The 21,224-nt window shown below is 41.1% G+C and overlaps 1 protein-coding gene and 1 pseudogene across 1 annotated transcript in view; one reads left to right on the forward strand and one right to left on the reverse strand.

Moving 5' to 3' along the window:
* The window catches only part of LOC147003731 (NACHT, LRR and PYD domains-containing protein 2-like), a 42,427-nt gene that overhangs the window by 14,920 nt on the left and 6,283 nt on the right, over positions 1 to 21,224 (forward strand). The window contains exons 5-9 of the mRNA XM_085842489.1: positions 426 to 596; positions 3,087 to 3,251; positions 6,037 to 6,207; positions 7,318 to 7,488; positions 15,583 to 15,753. Of these exons, the coding sequence (XP_085698615.1) occupies positions 426 to 596; positions 3,087 to 3,251; positions 6,037 to 6,207; positions 7,318 to 7,488; positions 15,583 to 15,753 (849 nt within the window). The remainder of the gene's footprint in view (positions 1 to 425; positions 597 to 3,086; positions 3,252 to 6,036; positions 6,208 to 7,317; positions 7,489 to 15,582; positions 15,754 to 21,224) is intronic.
* On the reverse strand, positions 16,367 to 19,649 carry LOC147003732 (NACHT, LRR and PYD domains-containing protein 5-like; annotated as a pseudogene).

Here is a 21,224-nt window from a genome sequence, read left to right on the forward strand (position 1 = left end):
GTAAACCAGAAAGAACAAAGTATACAGGGAAATGTCGAAGCAACAACCCATCTGGATGCTGATACAATAGACAAATTTCAAAAGCTTTTTTGGAAACTATGAAGATGGCTTAGTCCTTAAAGCTCAGTCCTTAGATCACTTACAGTGAGGCAAGTGCAAAGACCTGACTTTAGGTCCTCAGAACCCACACAAAAACACAAGGTCATGAATGCCTATAACCTCCATAACAGAAAGATGGAAGGTGGAGACATGCAGGTCCCTGGAAGCTTAAATGTCTGATGGCCTTGCCTCCTTGGTGCAATTGCAAACCAGCGAGAGATTCTGCCTCAAGTAAAAAAGGTAGAAGGTGCTAGAAGATTCACGGGAGCATGCAAGCACACATGAATATACGGAGAAATAAAAATTGGCCTCTTTGTTTTTTGTAGGTCCCCGGATGAACAACGCATGCTAACTTTCTGGACAGACTTTTGTGACACATTTAATTCAAATGAGAAACTGGTCTTTCTAGACATTCACGAAAGCTTCCTCAACAGCTCTGCACTGGAGATTCTTTGTGAAAAGCTGCCCTCTGCTTCCTGTTGTCTCCAGAAAGTGATGTAAGTAGGAGCTGATCTCTAGAGGAGAACCCCTGACCGTACAACCAAAGCACTCACAATTATAGAGTAATGGGAAAATCCTCAAACTCATATCCCAGACTCAAACCAGGTATCCAAGACATAGGGAATTTAGATAGCCCTGCTATTAATTTTATCTAGAGAAGAATCACAGAGTAACTGCAATATAATGCAGGAGACAGTTTTGACATTCATAAATACCATAAGAGAAATCAAGATGCCTAGGTATCTTGACTCCTACTATGGCAACCATTGGGATCTAAATAGAACAGAGTCCCCAACCTCTGTGGGAACTTGAGTGGTGTATTTGTTGGAGGGAAGAAGGTTGGCCTACATATTTGTAGAATGGTGAGCAGTGCCCCTCCCTAACCCCCACATGCTAGATATCAACATCACTTTCTGCCTTCAGTCATAAGATACCTCTGTGCTTACAAGTATCCAAGTATCATCTAGTGTCCCTAGGGGACACAGAATCATGACATGCTGAAAGCCACTAATGTAGAAAGAATGAGAGCAATGTGCTTGAGGCATGAACATAGAAAACCAACTGGGCAGTGTGTGTGTCCATTACCAAAAACATGTTAATGAAATTGGAATAAAATTAGTCATGTAAAAATATTGGCAGGGGAAAGGTTAAATCTGTAACTTAAACACATGAGGGCAGAGTGTGGGAAATGTTTCACTTTTACTCGGGGTTAATCTGTAGATTGTGTGCCTAGAAGATTGAAATCTAGCAAGATCTAAGTCACACGGGTTTCAAGGACTTCAGATAGTTTCTAATGAGAAATGTTGGACAATAGAAACAAAGCTTGAGTTGTGATGAGTAAGATCTGGAAATAGCATATGCTATAGTGTTATTATAATATCAATATTATATACTCTATATTTGCTGAGAAGAGTTGAGAGTGGTTTGGAGTGGGGTGGTTTAGGTGGTATTTTAAGATGGGGGTCAATGTAGCCCTGATTTTCCAACCACTCATCTATAGACTAAGTTGGTTTCAGACTTCTGACAATCTACCTGTCTCCAATATGGTCGGATTACACCACACATAACATGAGAGCATAGATCTTCTGTATTTCTCTCCCTCTCCCTCTCCCTCTCCCTCTCCCTCTCCCTCTCCCTCTCCCTCTCCCTCTCCCTCTCCCTCTCCCTCTCCCTCTCCCTCTCCCTCTCCCTCTCCCTCTCCCTCTCCCTCTCCCTCTCCCTCTCCCTCTCCCTCTCCCTCTCCCTCTCCCTCTCCCTCTCCCTCTCCCTCTCCCTCTCCCTCTCCCTCTCCCTCTCCCTCTCCTCCCTCTCCCTCTCCCTCTCCCTCTCCCTCTCCCTCTCCCTCTCTCTCTCTCTCTCTCTCTCTCTCTCTCTCTCTCTCTCTCTCTCACACACACACACACACACTTCCACCTATTTTCTTCTAACACTATGTCCAGAGAACCTGATACATTATTCTGGAATCTGAGGGCAGGTGTACTCACACAAGTATATACCCGACTTACTGATACCCAAACATAGACACACACTATCACATAGTTAAAAATAAATCTTTTGGGGCTGGTGAAATGGCTCAGCAGGTAAGAGCACTGACTGCTCTTCCAAAGGTCCTGAGTTCAAATCCCAGCAACCACATGGTGGTTCACAACCACCCATAATGAGATCTGACACCCTCTTCTGGTGCATCTGAAGACCACTAAGGTGTACTTCTTTATAATAATAAATAAATCTTTGGACTGAAGAGAGCAGGGTTGACCAGAGTGAGCAGAGATCCTAAATTCAATTCCCAGCAACCAGATGAAGGCTTATAACTGTATCTTATATCTGTACAGCTACAGTGTGTACTCATATACATTAAATAAATAAATAAATAAATAAATAAATAAATAAATAAATAAATAAATAAATAAAGCTTTTAAAACGATTTTTTAAAAAATAATCTTTTAAAATTCTATCTGATATAGAGATTATTATATGGTTGCACCAGAAAAGGAGCATCTTGCCCCAAATCAACATGTTTGTAACTATGAAGTGAAAAAAAGGTAGCTGTGTGAGATAATATGTTAATTATCTTGATTTGGTCAATTATTTGACTAGGTCGATCTATAACAAAACAATGTGGTATAGCCTAAATACAAGTCGGTCAACAATGCCTTTAATAATGGGGTGGTTTAATTTGGGGGAGCTAAAATGTAAGCATACTGCCTCCCTTTGCTTCTGTTTATTGTATAGTAGAGGGATAGAAAGTCAAAATCAGATTTCTAGAAATTTTTATTATATTTATTGATAATTGTATGGAGAGGAATGTGAGGTATATATTTGTGTGAGTGGAGCCACAGGACAATTGGCCAGAATTGATTCTTTTGTTTTAACTACATGGGCCCCTGGGATCAAACTGAAGTTAACAGGTTTGGTGTCAAGTATGCCTATTTACTGAGCCATCTCACCAGCACTCAAGATTTCCTCTTTTGTATTCTTTTCTTTAGCCTCAAAAATATTTCCCCAGATGATGCCTACAAGAAATTGTGCCTCATTTTTAATGGTTATAAAACCATCTCACATCTGATCCTGCAAGGTGGCAACCTGGACAGCATGCATCACTCACTGTGTGAGGTTCTGAAAAATCCAGCCTGCAATCTGAAGTTTCTCAGGTCTGTCTCTTCATTCCCTAAAAGTGGCTTTATCTCTGGGATCTCCCAGGGATCCATGTTATTTGACACTGTTGGTCTTCCTATGGAGTTGTTATCCACTTCAGCTTCTTCAATCCTTCCCCTAACTCTTCCTTAGGGGTTCCCAACTTCAGTCCAATGATTGGCTGCGAGTATCTGCGTCTGTCTCAGTCATCTCCTGGTAGAGCCTTTCAGAGGGCAGCCATTCTAGGCCCCTGTCTGCAAGCACAACATAGTGCTTGTAATAGTGTCAGGGTTTGGTGCCTGCCCATGGGATGGATTCCCAGTTGGGCCAGTCACTAGTTGGCCATTCCTTCAGTCTCTGCTCTGATTTTGTCCCTGGATTTCTTTTAGACAGGAACAATTCTGGGTCAAAAATTTTGAAAGTGGCTTGATGTCCCCATCCCTCCACTGGAGGGTCCCTGTCTAACTACTGGAGGTGGTCTCTTCAGGTTCCTTCTCCCTACTACTTGGTATTCCAGCCAAGATCACCCCCATTGAGACCAGGGAAGCTCTCACATCTTCTGTCTCTGAGACTTTCTAGAGGTTTCCCCCACACCCACACCTACCAGCCCCATATTTCCATTCATTCTCCTGGACCTCTGGGCCTCTGGGCCTCATTTCTGTCTCTTGACATACCTAATAAGATTGTTTATGCTGAGAGAGAGAGACAGAGAGACAAAGAGAGACAGAGACAAAGAGAGACAGAGACAGAGAGAGACAGAGACAGAGAGAGACAGAGATAGAGAGACAGAGAGAGACAGACAGAGAGAGAGACAGAGAGACAGAGACAGAGAACACTAACATTCAGAGTACATAGACTAGAAGATAGAAAATTAATTCAGTCTTTATCTTCCCTGAACTCTGAACAACCTAAACAACTATAGATGGCAATCCTGTGACCAAGAAACTCCTAGAATTTAAGTAACAGCTCTGTTGGGTCATTTTCTTGTGGTTGTTGTAGTTATACTTCTTGGGTTATCATTCAACATAAGCTTTAAGACCCCTTCTTTCCAGCAAAGGTGCTCCAGACCATCAGTTAAGCCCTTCCCTGGCTTCACTTTTGACTGGGATATCAGCTGTTGGGAAGTTCTCTACTGCTTATCCCTCCACCCACATCCTGTGGTTCATGGGTCCTAACATGACTATATTTGAACCAGCAGCAGTAGCAGAGACACAATGTAAGGGCACAAACCATCCTATGTATTTCCAGATATGTGATATTCATCCATTTCTCTAGGTCCTCTTGTCAATATAGAGGAGATAACATACAATCTATAAGGACTAAGACATGAGATAAAACAAGTCATGAGATAAGTTGTAACTGATATGAATACTATCCATGGAAAGTGACTTTTTTTTTCCTTTTCCTGAGAGAATTATCTAGGAGACAAAGTGTATAACTTGAATATTTGAGACTCAATTCCACTTTAAATGACTAAGCTAATGCCAAAAATGAAAGGAAATTTCATGTAAGCTCAATGTATGTAATGTTTGGAAGTAATTAGCAGTGCACATTGTACCTGATACCTTGATTTAATTTAGTTACATAGTTACAGTGTAACTCTGAGAGGTTCTTCATGATCTTTAGCATGTCTTAGCTGTGTGACAAATGTCTACATGTCATTCTGTGTGGGTATTGACTTAAAACATTCAATGTTAAAATACAATTATTTCCAACATAATATTTGAGATAATAAAAATCCGTTACTTGCCTGTAGTCATGGGACTGGAGAGACTGAAGCAAGAGGGCTGAAACTTTGAGATCCACATAGTGATACCCAGTCTCACAAATGATATATATGAATATGGGTTTGGTGGTGCATACTTTTGATCCAAGAACTTGGGAGACAGAAGCAGGTAGATCTAAAGGCTAGCCTGGTATGCATAATGCGTTTGGAGTCAGTCATGATATACAGATAAACCCTGTCTCAAAACTATATATATATATATATATATATATTCATAAATTTATGGCAGTACAATTAGCAATACATGTATGCACATGGGTATGGGGCTATCCTTGAGCAACCTATCAGTGGTCACAACACCAAAGCAAAAGTGACTCTCCTTCCCCAAGCTGGCACTGATGATATCTCTTCAACTAAGGGTGGGGCTAAAAGAGAACATGAATTTGGGGTGGAAATCTGTTGAGTTGTCAGTAGGAATTAGGACGGGATGTGAATTAAATATATATCTGTATGAAATATTAAAAGAAGAAAATTAACTTGAGATGGGATATCTCTGTGTAGTTCTGACTGGCCTGGAACATACTGTGTAGACCATACTAGCCTGTACCCTACAGAGATCTGCCTGCCTCTACCTCTTGAATGCTGTATTGGAGGCATGTATGATCAAAATTTATGTAGGAGAGAATGAAACTTGGTAAACCTAGGCAATTTAGACCATGTTTTTGTACTCAACAATGTAAGGAGAGCACAAAATGGCCAAAGAGTATAAACATTGTGTTTGAACAGTTAGGAAGTATTCCTACAATAGGAAACAAAACTCGAAAGTTTGTCTGTGGGAAGTTTATCCAAGGAGGAAAAAACTTGATCAGAAACAATATGGACCCTTCAATTAGCTGCAGTCAGTTTCTGCTATCTCTTTGTAAGCCTGATTTGATGTTTTCTATATCTTTCAATTACTTCTCTTACTTTGGCTTGCTATATACTTATTAAACCCATTCACAATGGCAAGAACAGCTATCCTACCTACAACATTCTTTGGACCATTCAGAATATACTTGTTCTCATTTCTTCCACAGCCTGGGATCTTGTTCTACTGCTGCTCAGAAATGGGATGACTTCTTCCCAGTCCTGAAAGTCAATCAATCCCTGATATATCTGGATCTCACAAACAACAGTCTCTTGGACAAAAGTGCTAAGCTTCTATGTAATATTTGGAAGGAACCAAAGTGCATACTGCAGAGGGTATCGTAAGTATGCCCTCTCTTTCTATTGAACATTGCTTTGGACACTGAGCTATAGACAGAAGAGATATGGTTGATTCCACACTTACACAGCCACCCATATTGTTGTGGGATACACTTAAATCCAACATAAATCCAACAAAACTCCACTAGTCAATGCAGATGACAAAAAGTTATTGTAATTGGGGCCACATAACAGATTCAGAAGCTAAACTGTAACCCTGAAGAGAAATTGCACAGCATATTTAGAGGATGAGACCACAAAGTGAGGGGCAGTGGGGTGTACTGTATGTAGCATTGCCCAATCATATCTTGACATAAGGGGTTGATCAAGTTAGGATTAAATTCCTGGACTTGGATAACATGGATTTAGTTTGACCCTGCCAGAAAGATGGAGAAATTGCCCTTGAGTTGTCTGGACTCAGACAAGTACTTCCTTATAATAGAAGCCATTTAGCTATTGGGAAGTCCCCAGCTACCCTAGGGCCTGGGACCTTGAATTTAGTTTCTCCCTGTGATTAAACAGAATCTGAAAATGAAATGGTAGTACCTAAAATATGTCTCTTTGTTCCCAACACTATGAACCCCACTCATGCATGCAGACACCTGCTTCTGAGTTTTTGACTGTGCATCACTCATTTTGCTCTTCTCTCTTTGTTGAGAATTTCATGCATGCGTATGTCTGTATGTCACTTGATAAAACTCATCCCCCATCTTCTCTCCTCTGAGTTCCCTCCATCCCGTCTTCACCATTCCCTCCCAACTTCACATGCTCTTTGCCTAAATCCACTGAGTCTACTTACTGTACATAGGAGTAAGACAATCTACTGGTCACCTCTCGGCAGACACATCCCTGAAGAAAACTTGATTCTTCTTACCCTGAAAACCATCACCTGCCAAGCTCCTCAATGTGAGACCCTCCCTCATCCCTGCTGGATTTTAGCTGGCTTAGTCTTAGGAAGTCTTAGATTGCTTTCCTAAATCTAAATCTCTTGTGTGATCATGATGGTGTAGTGGAAATCAACAAGAACTTGAGTTTATGTTCTGGAGGCAGCTAGAAATGCCCTCTCCTGACTTAATAGTCCAGCTTGGTCCAGCTGTGTGCTTTATCCGAAGGTTGGAGAACTGTCAGCTCACTGAAGCCTGCTGCAAGGACCTCTCTTCCGTTTTGATGGTCAGCCGAACTCTGACACACCTCAGCCTGGCCAACAATAAACTTGGGGATAACGGAGTGAAAAACCTGTGTGAAAGCTTAAGCTACACGGAGTGCAAACTACAGACCCTGGTGTAAGTCTTCTCTGCCTGCAGGAGGCATTGCAGCTGTGTGTGTGTGTGTGTGTGTGTGTGTGTGTGTGTGTGTGTGTGTGTGTGTGTGTGTTTGTGTGAAAGAGACAGAGAGACAGAGAGCCAGGGAGACACAGAGAGAGAGACAGAGAGACAAAGAGACAGAGAGACAGAGAGACAGACAGACAGACAGAGAGAGAGGCAGAGAGGCAGAGGGGCAGAGACAGAGACAGACAGAGACAGACAGAGACAGAGATGGACAGAGATGGACAGAGATGGACAGAGACACAAACAGAGACACAGACAGAGACACAGACAGAGACACAGACAGAGAGATATGAAGGGAAATCATGATTTTCTTAACTACTACAAATACTATGCTAAGATCTTCCATGTGTGTGATAGAATATGAGAATGGCATTGGCTGGGGATGCACCCCAGTGGTAATGGTTATGTATAGCATAAGTAAAACCCTGGCTTCAGTATTTCCACCATTATAGAATATGTGATGTTAATATTCTATAGGTGAATCGAGAAGAAGATATGGTTTCCAGATCTGACTTCAATTTTGGTTTTGGTTTTGGTTTTGGTTGAGATGATGTCTTATGTATCCCAGGCTGGCCTAGAATTCACTGTGGACCAGACTTTGAACTCTCCTGATCCTTCTCCTACCAAGTACCTTGATTAGAAGGATGTACCACCATACCTGGACTTTTCTTTTTACTTCTGCTTTTATTTTTTTTTGTAAAGTATGACCCATTGGGTCCAATTTGTACTACTGACACGAACTCAGGTGTAGGATCATCCACTTGGGGGAAGGACAACCTACCAGTAAGCACCTCCCAAAGAATGGTGACTCTACCTTCTCCAGCAGTCACCAACTACTAATAGTTTGTAGTAGTGAGAGAAGGTCCTCAGAAACCCTCCCTCATATGAGTAGTATTTTTGCCTGACTTGGTCTTCTGGAGATAACCATGGATGCTGTGACTTCATGTGTGCAGCGGCATGTCATGTCCAGAAGACACTATTTCCATCAGTCCTCCCACCCTCGAAGCACTCCTCCTCACCCTCACACCACTCCTCCCTTCCCACCCTCACACCACTCCTCCCCATCCACACAGCTCTTGTTTCTGTCCTTTTGTAAGATAGTGTCTCCCAGGCTGACTTTATATTCAAAACAATCCTCCAGTTTCAGACTCCCAAGTGCTGTGCCACCAAGCCCAACCTAACATCCTCTCCAAGTCTGTGTTTTTAGCACTGTGTAACATAAAGTATACATGGTTAGAGGTGGAATCAACTTGTCAACAAGATCAATATGGATCCATTATAATTTTTAACATAATTTTTTGAGATTAAAACGTAATTACAATATTTTTCCCTTCCATTTCTTCCCTCCAAACTTTACCATATATCCCTCCCTATTCTCCTTCAAATTTATGGCCTCTTCTCACTAATTGTTATTGCATGCACATGTGTATACACACACACACACACATATATGGATCCTGTTAATACCATATATTATTTGTAGGTATGTGTTCAGGGCTGATCACTTGGCACTGGTCCCTGAGGATAGACCATCTCTATTTCTCCCAGCTCTCCTCAGTTGCCTATTGTTATTTGTTTAGAGTTGAGGCCTCGTGGGCTTTTCCCTATCCAGTTTTGCCTGTTAACTAGTATCACCCTTATTTATTCAGCTCATGTTTGGTCAGTCATGTTGGTGAGACTTGATGAGTGTAGCTTATGACAGTACTAGGAGATATAATTTCATAGTAAATTTCCTGACCCTCTGGCTCTGTTGATCTTTCCACCCCCTCTTCTGCAATCTTCCCTGTCCCTCAGGTTCAGGAGTTTTTGAAGATATATCCATTGAAACTGGACTCCAGAACTCTACATCTTCATTGGTTGTGATGTTCTGCAGTAGTCTCTTACTGTTGCAAAGAGAAGGTTTGTAGGATTAGTTTCCACAAAGTAATGGGGCTGTACTGCAGAGATTGTGTTTAGCATTGACAGTACTATACTGGGTAACAGAGCATCACTACCAACATTTAAACACTGGCTCTGATTGGATGAGGGTCACCAGTACAGTTTGTTCTCATTTGCATCCTATTACTGTAATAAACACTGTGACAAGAAGCAGTTTGGGTAGGAAAGGGTTTGTTTCATGCTACATCTTGTAGTCCATCATGGATGGAAGCTAAAGCAAGACCTGGATGCAGGATTTGATGTAGAGGCCATAGAAGGAGCTCTGCTTACTGTATAGTTCACTTTGCCCTTTGATACAACCCAGTACCACCTGCCCAGGAATGACACCACCTACAATGAATGGGGCATTCCCACAACAACCATTAATTAAGAAAAAGCCTTACAGACTTGCCTACAAGACAATCTTTTTTTAATTAGGTATTTTCTTCATTTACATTTCAAATGCTATCCCAAAAGTCCCCCATACCCTCCCTCCCCGCTACCCTACCCACCCACTCCCACTTTTTGGCCCTGGCATTCTCCTGTACTGAGGCATATAAAGTTTGCAAGACCAATGGGCCTCTCTTTCCAATGATGGCCGACTAAGCCATCTTCTGATACATATGCAGCTAGAGACACGAGCTCCAAGAGGTACTGGTTAGTTCATATTGTGTTTCCACCAATAGGGTTGCAGACCCCTTTAGCTCCTTGGGTGCTTTCTCTAGCTACTCCATTGGGGGCCCTGTGATCCATCCAATAGCTGACTGTGAGCATCCACTTCTGTGTTTGCTAGGCCACTGCATAGCCTCACAAGAGAGAGCTATATCAGGGTCCTTTCAGCAAAATCTTGCTGGTGTATGTGATGGTGCCTGCATTTGGTGGCTGATTATGGGATGGATCCGCAGGTATGGCAGTCTCTAGATGGTCCATTCTTTCGTCTCAACTCCAAACTTTGTCTCTGTAACTCCTTCCATGGGTGCTTTGTTCCCAATTCTAAGAAGGGGCAAAGTGACCACACTTTGTTCTTCTTGAGTTTCATGTGTTTTGCAAATTGTATCTTGTATCTTGGGTATTCTAAGTTTCTAGGCTAATATCCACTTATCAGTGAGTAAATATCATATGAGTTCTTTTGTGATTGGGTTACCTCACTCTGGATGATACCCTCCAGGTCTATCCATTTGCCTAGGAATTTCATAAATTCATTCTTTTTAATACCCTAGTAGTAATCCATTGTGTAAATGTACCACATTTTCTGTATCCATTCCTCTGTTGAGGGGCATCTGGGTTCTTTCCAGCTTCTGGCTATTATAAATAAAGCTGCTATGAACATAGTGGAACATGTGTCCTCCTTACCAGTTGGAACATCTTCTTAATATATGCCCAGGAGATGTATTGCAGGATCCTCTGGTATTACTATGTCCAATTTTCTGAGGAATCTCCAGACTGATTTCCAAAGTGGTTGTACAAGCTTGCAATCCAACCAACAATGGAGGAGTCTGCCTTTTTCTCCACATTGTTGCCAGCATCTGCTCTCACCTGAATATTTGATCTTAGTCATTCTAACTGGTGTGAGGTGGAATCTCAGGGTTGCTTTGATTTGCATTTCCCTGATGATTAAGGATGCTAAACATTTTTTCAGGTGCTTCTCGCCCATTCAGTATTCCTCAGGTGAGAATTCTTTGTTTAGCTCTGAGCCCCATTTTTTAATGGAGTTACTTGATTTTCTGGTGTCCACCTTCTTGAGTTCTTTATGTATATTGGATATTAGTCCCCTATCTGACTTAGGATAGGTAAAGATCCTTTTCTAATCTTTTGGTGGCCTTTTTGTTTTATTGAAAGTATCTTTTGCCTTACAGAAGCTTTGCAACTTTATGAGGTCCCATTTGTCAATTCTCAATCTTACAGCAAAAGCCATTGCTGTTCCGTTCAGGAATTTTTCTCCTATGCCCATATCTTTGAGGCTTTTCCCTACTTTCTCCTCTATAAGTTTCACTGTTTCTGGTTATATGTGGAGTTCCTTGATCCACTTATATTTGACCTTATTACAAGGAGATAGGAATGAATCAATTCACATTTTTCTACATGATAACTGCCAGTTGTGCCAGCACCATTTGTTGAAAATTCTGTCTTTTTTCCACTGGATAGTTTTAGCTCCCTTGTCAAAGACCAAGTGAACATAGGTGTGTGGGTTCATTTCTGGGTCTTCAATTCTATTCCATTGGTCTACTTGTCTGGTGCTATACCAATACCATGCAGTTTTTATCACAATTGCTCTGTAGTACAGCTTTAGGTCAGGCATGGTGATTCCACCACAGGTTCTTTTATCCTTGAGAAGAGTTTTTGCTATCCTAGCTTTTTTGTTATTCCAGATGAATTTGCAAATTGCCCTTTCTAACTCAGTGAAGAATTGAGTCAGAATTTTGAAGGGGATTGCATTGAATCTGTAGATTGCTTTTGGCAAGATAGCCATTTTTATCATGTTGATCCTGCCAATCCATGACCATGGGAGATCTTTCCATCTTCTGAGAGATCTTCTTTAATTTCTTTCTTCAGAGACTTGAAGTTCTTATCATTCAGATCTTTCACTTCCTTAGTTAGAGTTACTCCAAGGTATTTTATGTTATTTGTGACTATTGAGAAGGGTGTTGTTTCCCTAATTTCTTTCTCAACCTGTTTATCGTTTGTGTAAAGAAAGGTCATTGACTTGTTTGGGTTATTTTTATATCCAGCTAGTTCACTGAAGCTTTTTATCAGGTTTAGGATTTCTCTGGTGGAATTTTTAGGGTCATTATATATACTATCATATCATCTGCAAAAACTGATATTTTGATTTCTTCCTTTCCAATTTGTATCCCCTTGATCTCCTTTTGTTATCGAATTGCTCTGGCTAGTACTATGTTGAATAGGTATTGAGAAAGTGGACACCCTTGTCTAGTCCCTGATTTTAGTGGGATTGTTTCCAGCTTCTCACCATTTACTTTGATGTTGGCTACTGATTTGCTGTATTTTGCTTTTATCATGTTTAGGTATGGGCCTCAAATTCCTGATCTTTCCAAGACTTTTATCATGAATGAGTGTTGGATTTTGTCAAATATTTTCTCAGCATCTAACAAGATGATCATGTCGTTTTTGTCTTTGAGTTTGTTTATGTAGTGGATTATGTGGATGGCTTTCTATATATTAAACCATCCCTGCATCCCTGGAATGAAACCTACTTGGTCAGGATGGATGATTGTTTTGATGTGTTCTTGGATTCGGTTAGCCAGAACTTTATTGAGGATTTTTGCATCAGTATTAATAAGGATAATTGGTCTGCAGTTCTCTATCTTTGTTGGGTCTTTCTGTGGTTTAGGTATCAGAGTAATTGTGGCTTCATAGAATGAATTGTGTAGAGTACCTTCTCCTTCTATTTTGTGGAATAGTTTGTAAAGAACTGAAATTAGATCTTCTTTGAAGGTCTGATAGAACTCTGCACTAAACCCATCTGGTCCTGGGCTTTTTTTGGTTGGGAGACTATCAATGACTGCTTCTATTTCTTTAGGGGATATAGGACTGTTTAGATCATTACCTGATCTTGATTTAACTTTGGTACCTGGTATCTGTCTAGAAATTTGTCCATTTCATCCAGGTTTTCCAGTTTTGTTGAGTATACCTTTTATAGAAGGATCTGATGGTGTTTTGGATTTCTTTAGATCTGTAGTTATGTCCCCCTTTTCATTTCTGATTTTGTTAATTAGGATGCTGTCCCTGGTTAATCTATCTTGTTGATTTTCTCAAAGAACCAGCTCCTCATTTGGTTGATTCTTTGAATAGTTCTTGTTTCCACTTGGTTGATTTAGCCCCCGTGTTTGATTATTTCCTGCCATCTACTCCTCTTGGGTGAATTTGCTTCCTTTTGTTCTAGAGCTTTTAGGTGTGTTGTCAAGATGCTAGTGTGTGCTCTCTCAAGTTTCTTTTTGGAGGCACTCAGAGCTATTTTCCTCTTAGAAATGCTTTCAATGTGTCCCATAAGTTTGGGTATGTTGTGGCTTCATTTTCATTAAACTCTAAAAAGTCTTTAATTTCTTTCTTTAGTCCTTCCTTGACCAAGGTATCATTGAGAAGAGTGTTGTTCAGTTTCCACCTGAATGTTGGATTTCTATTACTAATGTAGTTATTGAATATCAGCCTTAGTCCATAGTGATCTGATAGGATGCATGTGACAATTTCAACATTTTTGTATCGGTTGAGGCCTGTTTTGTGACCAATTATGTGGTCAATTTTGGAGAAGGTACCATGAGGTGCTGAGAAGACGGTATATCCTTTTGTTTTAGGATAAAATGTTTTGTAACTATCTGTTAAATCCATTTGTTTCATAACTTCTGTTAGTTTCACTGTGTTCCTTTTTAGTTTCTGTTTCCACAATCTGTCCATTGACGAAAGTGATGTGTTGAAGTCTCCCACTATTATTGTGTAAGGTTCAATGTGTTCTTTGAGCTTTACTAAAGTTTCTTTAATAAATGTGGCTGCTCTTGCATTGGGAGCATAGATATTCAGAATTGAGAGTTCCTCTTAGAAGATTTTACCTTTGATGAGTATGAAGCTCCTCTCCTTGCCTTTTTTATTTATTTATTTATTTATTTATTTATTTATTTATTTATTTATTTTTTGGTTTTTTCGAGACAGGGTTTCTCTGTATAGCTCTGGCTGTCCTGGAACTCACTTTGTAGACCAGGCTGGCCTCGAACTCAGAAATCCACCTGCCTCTGCCTCCCGAGTGCTGGGATTAAAGGCGTGCGCCAGCACCGCCCAGCTTTTTTTTTTTTTTTTTTCCTTGCCTTTTATATAACTTTGGGTTGGAAGTCGATTTTATTAGATATTAGAATGGCTACTCCAGCTTGTTTCTTCAGCCCATGTGCTTGGAAAATTGTTTTCCAGCCTTTCATTCTGAGGTAGTGTCTGTCTTTTTCCCTGGGATGGGTTTCCTGTAAGCAGCAAAATGTTGGGTCCCCTACAAGACAATCTTATGGAGGTACTTTCTCTATTGAGGTTTCTTCTTCCCAATGACTCTAGCTTCTTTCACGTTGACAAAAAAGTAAATAGTGAAATTTGTATGTAAGGTCTGGAGTTCCTTCCTCAACACCATGAAAAACAAAGGACAGAGGAGGGAGGAAGTAAAGGAAGGAAGAATGGTAGCTGTCAGCTTTTCCTATTTTTTTTAACATTTGTAATAATGTTAAACAGCCAAGGTCTGATAACTACTTGGTTATTTGAATGTGATGAAATACTGAGTTCATGGTTAGAGGTAGATGGAAGGAAAGAACACCCCAATAATACACTACATAAGTATCCAACCAAACACAGAAGTCCAAAGCCATAAAGACCCTATCCACCTAACTAGCCATACCTTGAACTTACAGTCTAATTATGTTAGAAGGCACTATTATCAGTACAGGCAGGATGACACATACCTGTAATATTAACATTTGGAAATCAAAGGCAGGAGGATCATAGCCTATGCTACAGAGTGAGACTCTGATCTCTCCCCCCAAAAAAAATCACCACAGAAAACTTACTACCTTCTAAGATCACCAAACACAGCAGTGAATTAATTATCAGCATTTATGAAGAACCTACTGTGTACAGGCACTATGCCAGGAACTGATCTATGACCTATCCATAAAGTACTACCAATTTAATGGTTTCTCTGTTGGAGGATAAGAGCTGCATTTACTTTTGAGCATAAGTAAAAGATGGTTGGACACTGAATCCATTAAACGATGTGTCCTCTTCATTCTCCTCTAGGATCTTTGCCCTCATCTAACCACAGGTAGCTCTCTTGGTTGACATTAGCAGGCATGGGGTTTCCTTTCATACCAATTAATTTTATTTACTCATTTCTTTGAGAATTTTGTATACATATACAATGTATTTTAATCATAATTCACTCCTTTCCAACTTCCCTATGGGAAGGAAGAGTTTTTGAGAAACCCATTCTATGATTTCATTCCAATATCACTTATCATAATGTCTCTAAGCTTGACTGAAACCAATGGCTTGAGGTAGAATGTAGTGGTTTGGATGCATCATCCCAGAATGGACTAAGGTGTTTATTTGTTTCTGGTTTTTGTCCCTGTGCATGTGATTTTCCAGACTGTGGTCCTGTAACATCACCAATACTGGTTGCCACCATCTCTCAAAGATGCTCAGACAAACACTGAGCCTGAAACACTTGGATCTGGGGCTAAATCGCATCGGAACCACAGGAGCAAAGTTTCTGTGTGAGGCTTTGAAGAACCCCAAGAGTAAATTGAAAAGTCTATGGTGAGTTGTGCCCTTTTGGACTGTAACCTCTACCTTAAAGGAGCTTTCAAGTGTAGCAGACCCTTTCAGAAGCAATATGGGGAAGTCCTGAGTCAAGTCAGTCATGTTTTGTATTCCATTTTTTTCTAGTATTAGTGTCTATAGCTGGTACATAGAGATCAGTAGGACAACAGGAAGGGGGTTGATTCTTTCTTCCCACCACAAGAGATCTAGAGTTCAAGCACAGGTTGGCAGGCTTGGCAGCAAGGGCCTTTACCCACTGATCTACCTCTCTAGCCCCAAGTTAAGTGTTCTTTTAAATCACCAGGCAAAGGGCTGTAGAGATATTGGCCCAGCACCTAAGATCTCTTTGTTGCACACAAAGAACATAAATATTGTTCCCAAGCTCACATCAAGTGGCTCCAAATTGGCTGTAACCAACCGCTCTAGGGACTCTGCTCACTTCTTACCTCACTGGCCATACAGACATGTGTGTAAAGTTTACTTTTGTTTATTTGTTTGCTTTCTTTTCTAAATGCTCTGTTTATTTCATTCTCACTACATTCTCTGAGGTGAGACAAACATTTCACAGATAAAGAAGTCCTAGGATGTGAAGAAGAGGGGACTCATGTCTTCAGATTTTCCACCAGTTACAGTCATCTTCTATCAATAGCATACTGGTCACCATCAATCACCATGTAGGGCTTGATAAACTGCACTTCCTCCAGCTGTCTTCTCACCTAGGCATAGTACTGCTGTTTCCACAGGCCAATTATCCACAGGTTAGAGGCAAGGAATTGGAATGCAGAGCACAGCTTCAACATCCCTGATGTGCTGAAGTCATTCTTCACCATGTTTAGGCTGTTCAGGTGCGGGTTTCAAGAGAGGGCTGATGACATTGCCTCACAGTGGTTGGAAGTGAACTCACATACTCCCAAACCAAGTCTCCCCAGGGAGCTGCTACTTTGCTTCAGTCCCTCGAACAGAATTATGACTCCTTTGTTTCCCAGGGCAGTGTTACCAAGTCTTTGAACTGCTTGGTTGTTGTGATCATACAACAGGTCCTGGCAGCAGTTCTCCGTGAGCGGGCAGTCCACTAGTTCCAGTTCTTGAAGGTAACAAGTGGGCTCCTTTAAAGCTTCACACAGTAGCTTCATTGCACTATTCTGTACAGGGTTCATGGCCAGGCACAGGTGTGTCAGCTTTCTGTTGTTTATAAGTATCAATGCCAGGAAGTCTTAGGCATCATCTATAATATTGCAGCAATTCAGTATCAGTCACTGGAGAGCACATTCTGGATTCCTCATGAACTGACACAGCTATTGCTTCAGTCCCCAGGCTGTTGCTTGACAGGCTCAGGTGAGTCAAGTTCTGGTTGCTGAAAAGGTTGCTGGAGGCCAGAAGGTTGCAGCTGACAGGTGTGAGGTCACAGCTGTCCGGTATCAGCTTCTGCAGTGGACACATTGAACTACTCAAGACATTCCCAAGTGATATCATGCTCTTTACCGCCACCTTATTTTTTGCCAGGCCGAGGTACTTTAGACTGGTGGTTGAAAGCAGGAGCATGGAGATCATCTCCTAACCAGAGAGGGTTAACTCCCAGGAATCCAACCCCAGAGTCTCCAGGGAGCAGCTTGGATGTTTCAGCACAACACAGGCTAACTTGATGTCATCATCCTTCATGGGAGTGTTCCCTAGATCAAAGTACTTTAAGTTCTGATTACTAACAAGGAGCATCCAAAGATATTTCAGGCCAGACACTACATCTGCACTCTTAAATGTCAGAATCCTCAGCTTGAGTGAGGCACAGTATCTTCACAGCCCATTTGTTCAGGATGCTGTTACTCAAGTCCAGCACCTTCAAGTTTGGGTGGGTGCTGAACACAGAGCAAAAGGTTCCCCACCACTCCATGAGGAGGGGCTTACATTGTGTCTCCTGGAGAGCAACAACAGGGCACAGCTCAAGAGTATTATCCACTGAGAAGACATCTCTGATATCTACCCTGATTGTCTTCAGGTTCTGACAGTGCTGGAGACAATAGGAAGGTACCATCAAGTCCATCTCCTGGTTAATCAGAAGCCACACTTCTTGGAAGTTGTTAAAAGCCATGTGAACAAACTCTATTATCTTGAGACTCAGATAATAGAAGGCATCCAGGATGTCTATCAGGCTGGTGCCCTTGACCTACTGACCTATTAGAGAGACCCAGTGTTGGAGCTTTTGCTTGAGAGTCAGAGTCACAGGACATTCGAACAGAACCTCCAGAGTCTTCAAGATATCCTTGTGCATGAGGCCAAATAAGAAATGATCCATACTGAGGAGGTGAGTATCGTCTCTCTTTACCTCCATGATGATCCTTTGGTTTTTAATGAAGGAAAAAAATATTGATTCCATTCCCCCAACCATTCTAAAACATAAGACAGCAAAAAAATCCTGAAGGCTGAGATAGAAGAAAATGTAACACTGCTCACTGCTGTGGTCAACCTGGAGAAGGATGTTCATATGAAAGAGGGCTGAGATCTCAGCTGACATCCTGCACAAACTCATTAGGGTAATTTGCTCTTCCTGACTGAGTTCTTGGAAGGCCTTCTCAAGGTGAACTGGTGGAACACCAATGTAGCATATAAACTGGTGAGAGTCTGGCAGGGTATGGTGAATCTCTTTCCCAGATTCTGCAGCTATAGAGCCTCACAGACCATTGAGCATACAAAGGGAGCCTGGCACTGGTCAAATAGCTGGTGATTTTCTATCATGGAATGGAAGACTTGCATTCTCTGATAGCCATCGGAGATGTTCTCACAAACCAGGTGAGGTCTCTTTTATGCAGATAGTCCTTCAACCAGTATATGGGGGGGGGGGCACCACCATCGACTTGGGCTTTTCTAAGCCTGTGTTTCTGGTGGTAATGATGAGAAAGAACTGGGGTAGGAGGAACTTCCTTAGGCGGCTGTACATCAGGATGTATATGGACTGTTCATCCTTCCAGTCTCTGGTGAGTGTCATATTGTCATGTTGAAGGACAGAGCCCATATCATCCAAACCATCTATAACAAACAGGAGTCTTTCTAGTTGGAACATGATCTTTGTCACTGCAGTCTAGAAGTCTGGCCACTCCTTGGCAATAAGCTATGCCAAACTGCTCGTCCCTGTCCACTTTCTTACTCTTACAGAGGAGGAGGAGAAGAAGATGAAGGAGGAGAAGAAGATGAAGGAGGAGAAGAAGATGAAGGAGGAGAAGAAGATGAAGGAGGAGAAGAAGATGAAGGAGGAGAAGAAGGAGGAGAAGATGATGAAGGAGAAGATGATGAAGAAGATGATGAAGGAGAAGAAGATGAAGGAGAAGATGAAGGAGAAGAAGATGAAGTAGGAGAAGAAGATGAAGGAGGAGAAAAAGGAGGAGATGATGAAGGAGATGATGAAGGAGGAGATGATGAAGGAGGAGATGATGAAGGAGAAGATGATGAAGGAGAAGATGATGAAGGAGAAGATGAAGAAAGAGAAGATGAAGGAGAAGGAGGAGACAGACGGAGATGGAGAAGGAGACAGAGACGACAGAGATGATGACATTGGACATGTCTTGGTAGAGTTCACCCTGTGAACAGCCCAGAACAATACTTCTGGCCAAGCTGACTTCCAAACTCATGGTTTTCCATGTAGGATAATGGTGTGAGGCCTGAAGATTTTCTGGTATGGTTTAAAAGCATCGGTGATACTTTTATCTCTGGGCTGTCATAGTGTAGATCCACACTGGTGTTGAATTTAGCAATCACATGGGCCTTGTAGTCTGTAGGTTACCTTGTTCATCTGCTTTTGTCAGTGCATCTTCTTCCTCAGGTTGTAAGGCTTCTGATGTTTCTTCCCAGTCTGGTCCTTGGTCTTTCAGGATTGCTTTACTGTCTTTTTCTGGAGGACTCATTGTGCTTTCTGATGTTTATTCCTGCACTGGTCCTTGGTGCCCCGCATATAAAATTGCTTTTTAAAAAAGTTTAGCTAGTAACCTTTATATGCCCCAGTACGGGGGAATGCCAGGGCCAAGAAGTCGGAGTAGGTGATTAGAAGCAGTGCTGGGGGAGGGTATAGGGGACTTTCAGGATAGCATCTGAAATGTAAATTAAGAAAATATCTAATAAAAATTGAAAAAAAAAAGAAATACAAGAAAAAAGGTTAGCTAGTGGATGTGATTGCTTGCTGTTCAATTATGAGACTGGGGTTCATATTCCCAGCATCAACATAAAAAAGCCAAGTGTGATGGTGCATGCATACAATGTCAGCACTGGGAAAGCAGGGACTGGGGCATCTCTGGAACTCAATGGGCAGCCATTCTACCCAAATTACAAATCCCAGGTTCATAGAGAAGACATCTCAAAATATGAGATGGAGAATGCTGAAAACAGTATCAAGCCCCTGGCCTCCAGACACAGAGGCACATGTGTACATTCACACATGAACACATATACATTTAAACAAACAGGGTATACAGATGTCTCCTCTGAAAAAAATTTAAGGAAAAGATGAATTAAGCCAAGCAGAAGCACTCACTGCTGCCCAACCCCCAAGATTTATAGAAATAAGAGTTGGACATTATACCTAAGTCCTCAGTAAGGTCAATGTAGTCTACTTGATTCTGTCCTACAAATCCCAGATAAGTTAGGATCATCAATCAAATGCTCTTGATGACAGCCCTTAAATGGTGAGAGACTTGTGAGAGATAATACTCTGCATAGAAGTGTGGTCATATGATTGTCACCCAACAAATGTCCTCCCTATTCATTCACATTGTCACAGGTGCCAGGGTTCCTTGTCTTCTCGTGGCTGAGCAATACTCCATTGTAGGTATTTACCACGCTTTCCTTAACCCACCAAATCTGTTGGTGGTGCTTGGCTTGTTATACTTGAACTAGTATCAGTAGTCTTCAGTGAATGTCAGGAAAACTTAAACAGCCAGATTCACAGAAGCAGAGAGTATATAGTATATAAATATACATACTGTATATACAATACTACATATATAATATATACAATATGCCTACTATACATATAGTATATATAGTATATATACAATATACATAATATATACATAAATACACTATTATACAATATTATAAAAACAACAAATTTGGGAACTCTAACATAGTGTGGTGGTGATCAAAATTATTTCTTTGTAGCCATTGATGCACAAGAGGCAACAAATCATCATGTTGTATACTCTGCATATAAACTTTATCAGATATTTTGAAACAGGTTTTACTACATAGTCCAGGGTACCCTAAAATTTGCAGTCTTCTAGTACAGATTCCTGAGATCTAGGTTAAAAGGTGGGTATCACTATGTAACCTAGCTTTTCAATTAAATACTTTAACATAAAACATGTTATCTTGTGTTTGTAACACATGTTAGTATGGTATATTTGCAGTGTTCCATACCTATTTTTATAGTTTGTAATAGAAATGCTTGTGATCTTTCAAAATTTTAGCACCCAAGCAATACCACA

Source organism: Mus caroli, unplaced genomic scaffold, assembly GCF_978045245.1.
Source record: "Mus caroli unplaced genomic scaffold, Mus_caroli_1 scaffold_8, whole genome shotgun sequence".
In the NCBI taxonomy this organism is placed as follows: Eukaryota; Metazoa; Chordata; class Mammalia; order Rodentia; family Muridae; genus Mus; species Mus caroli.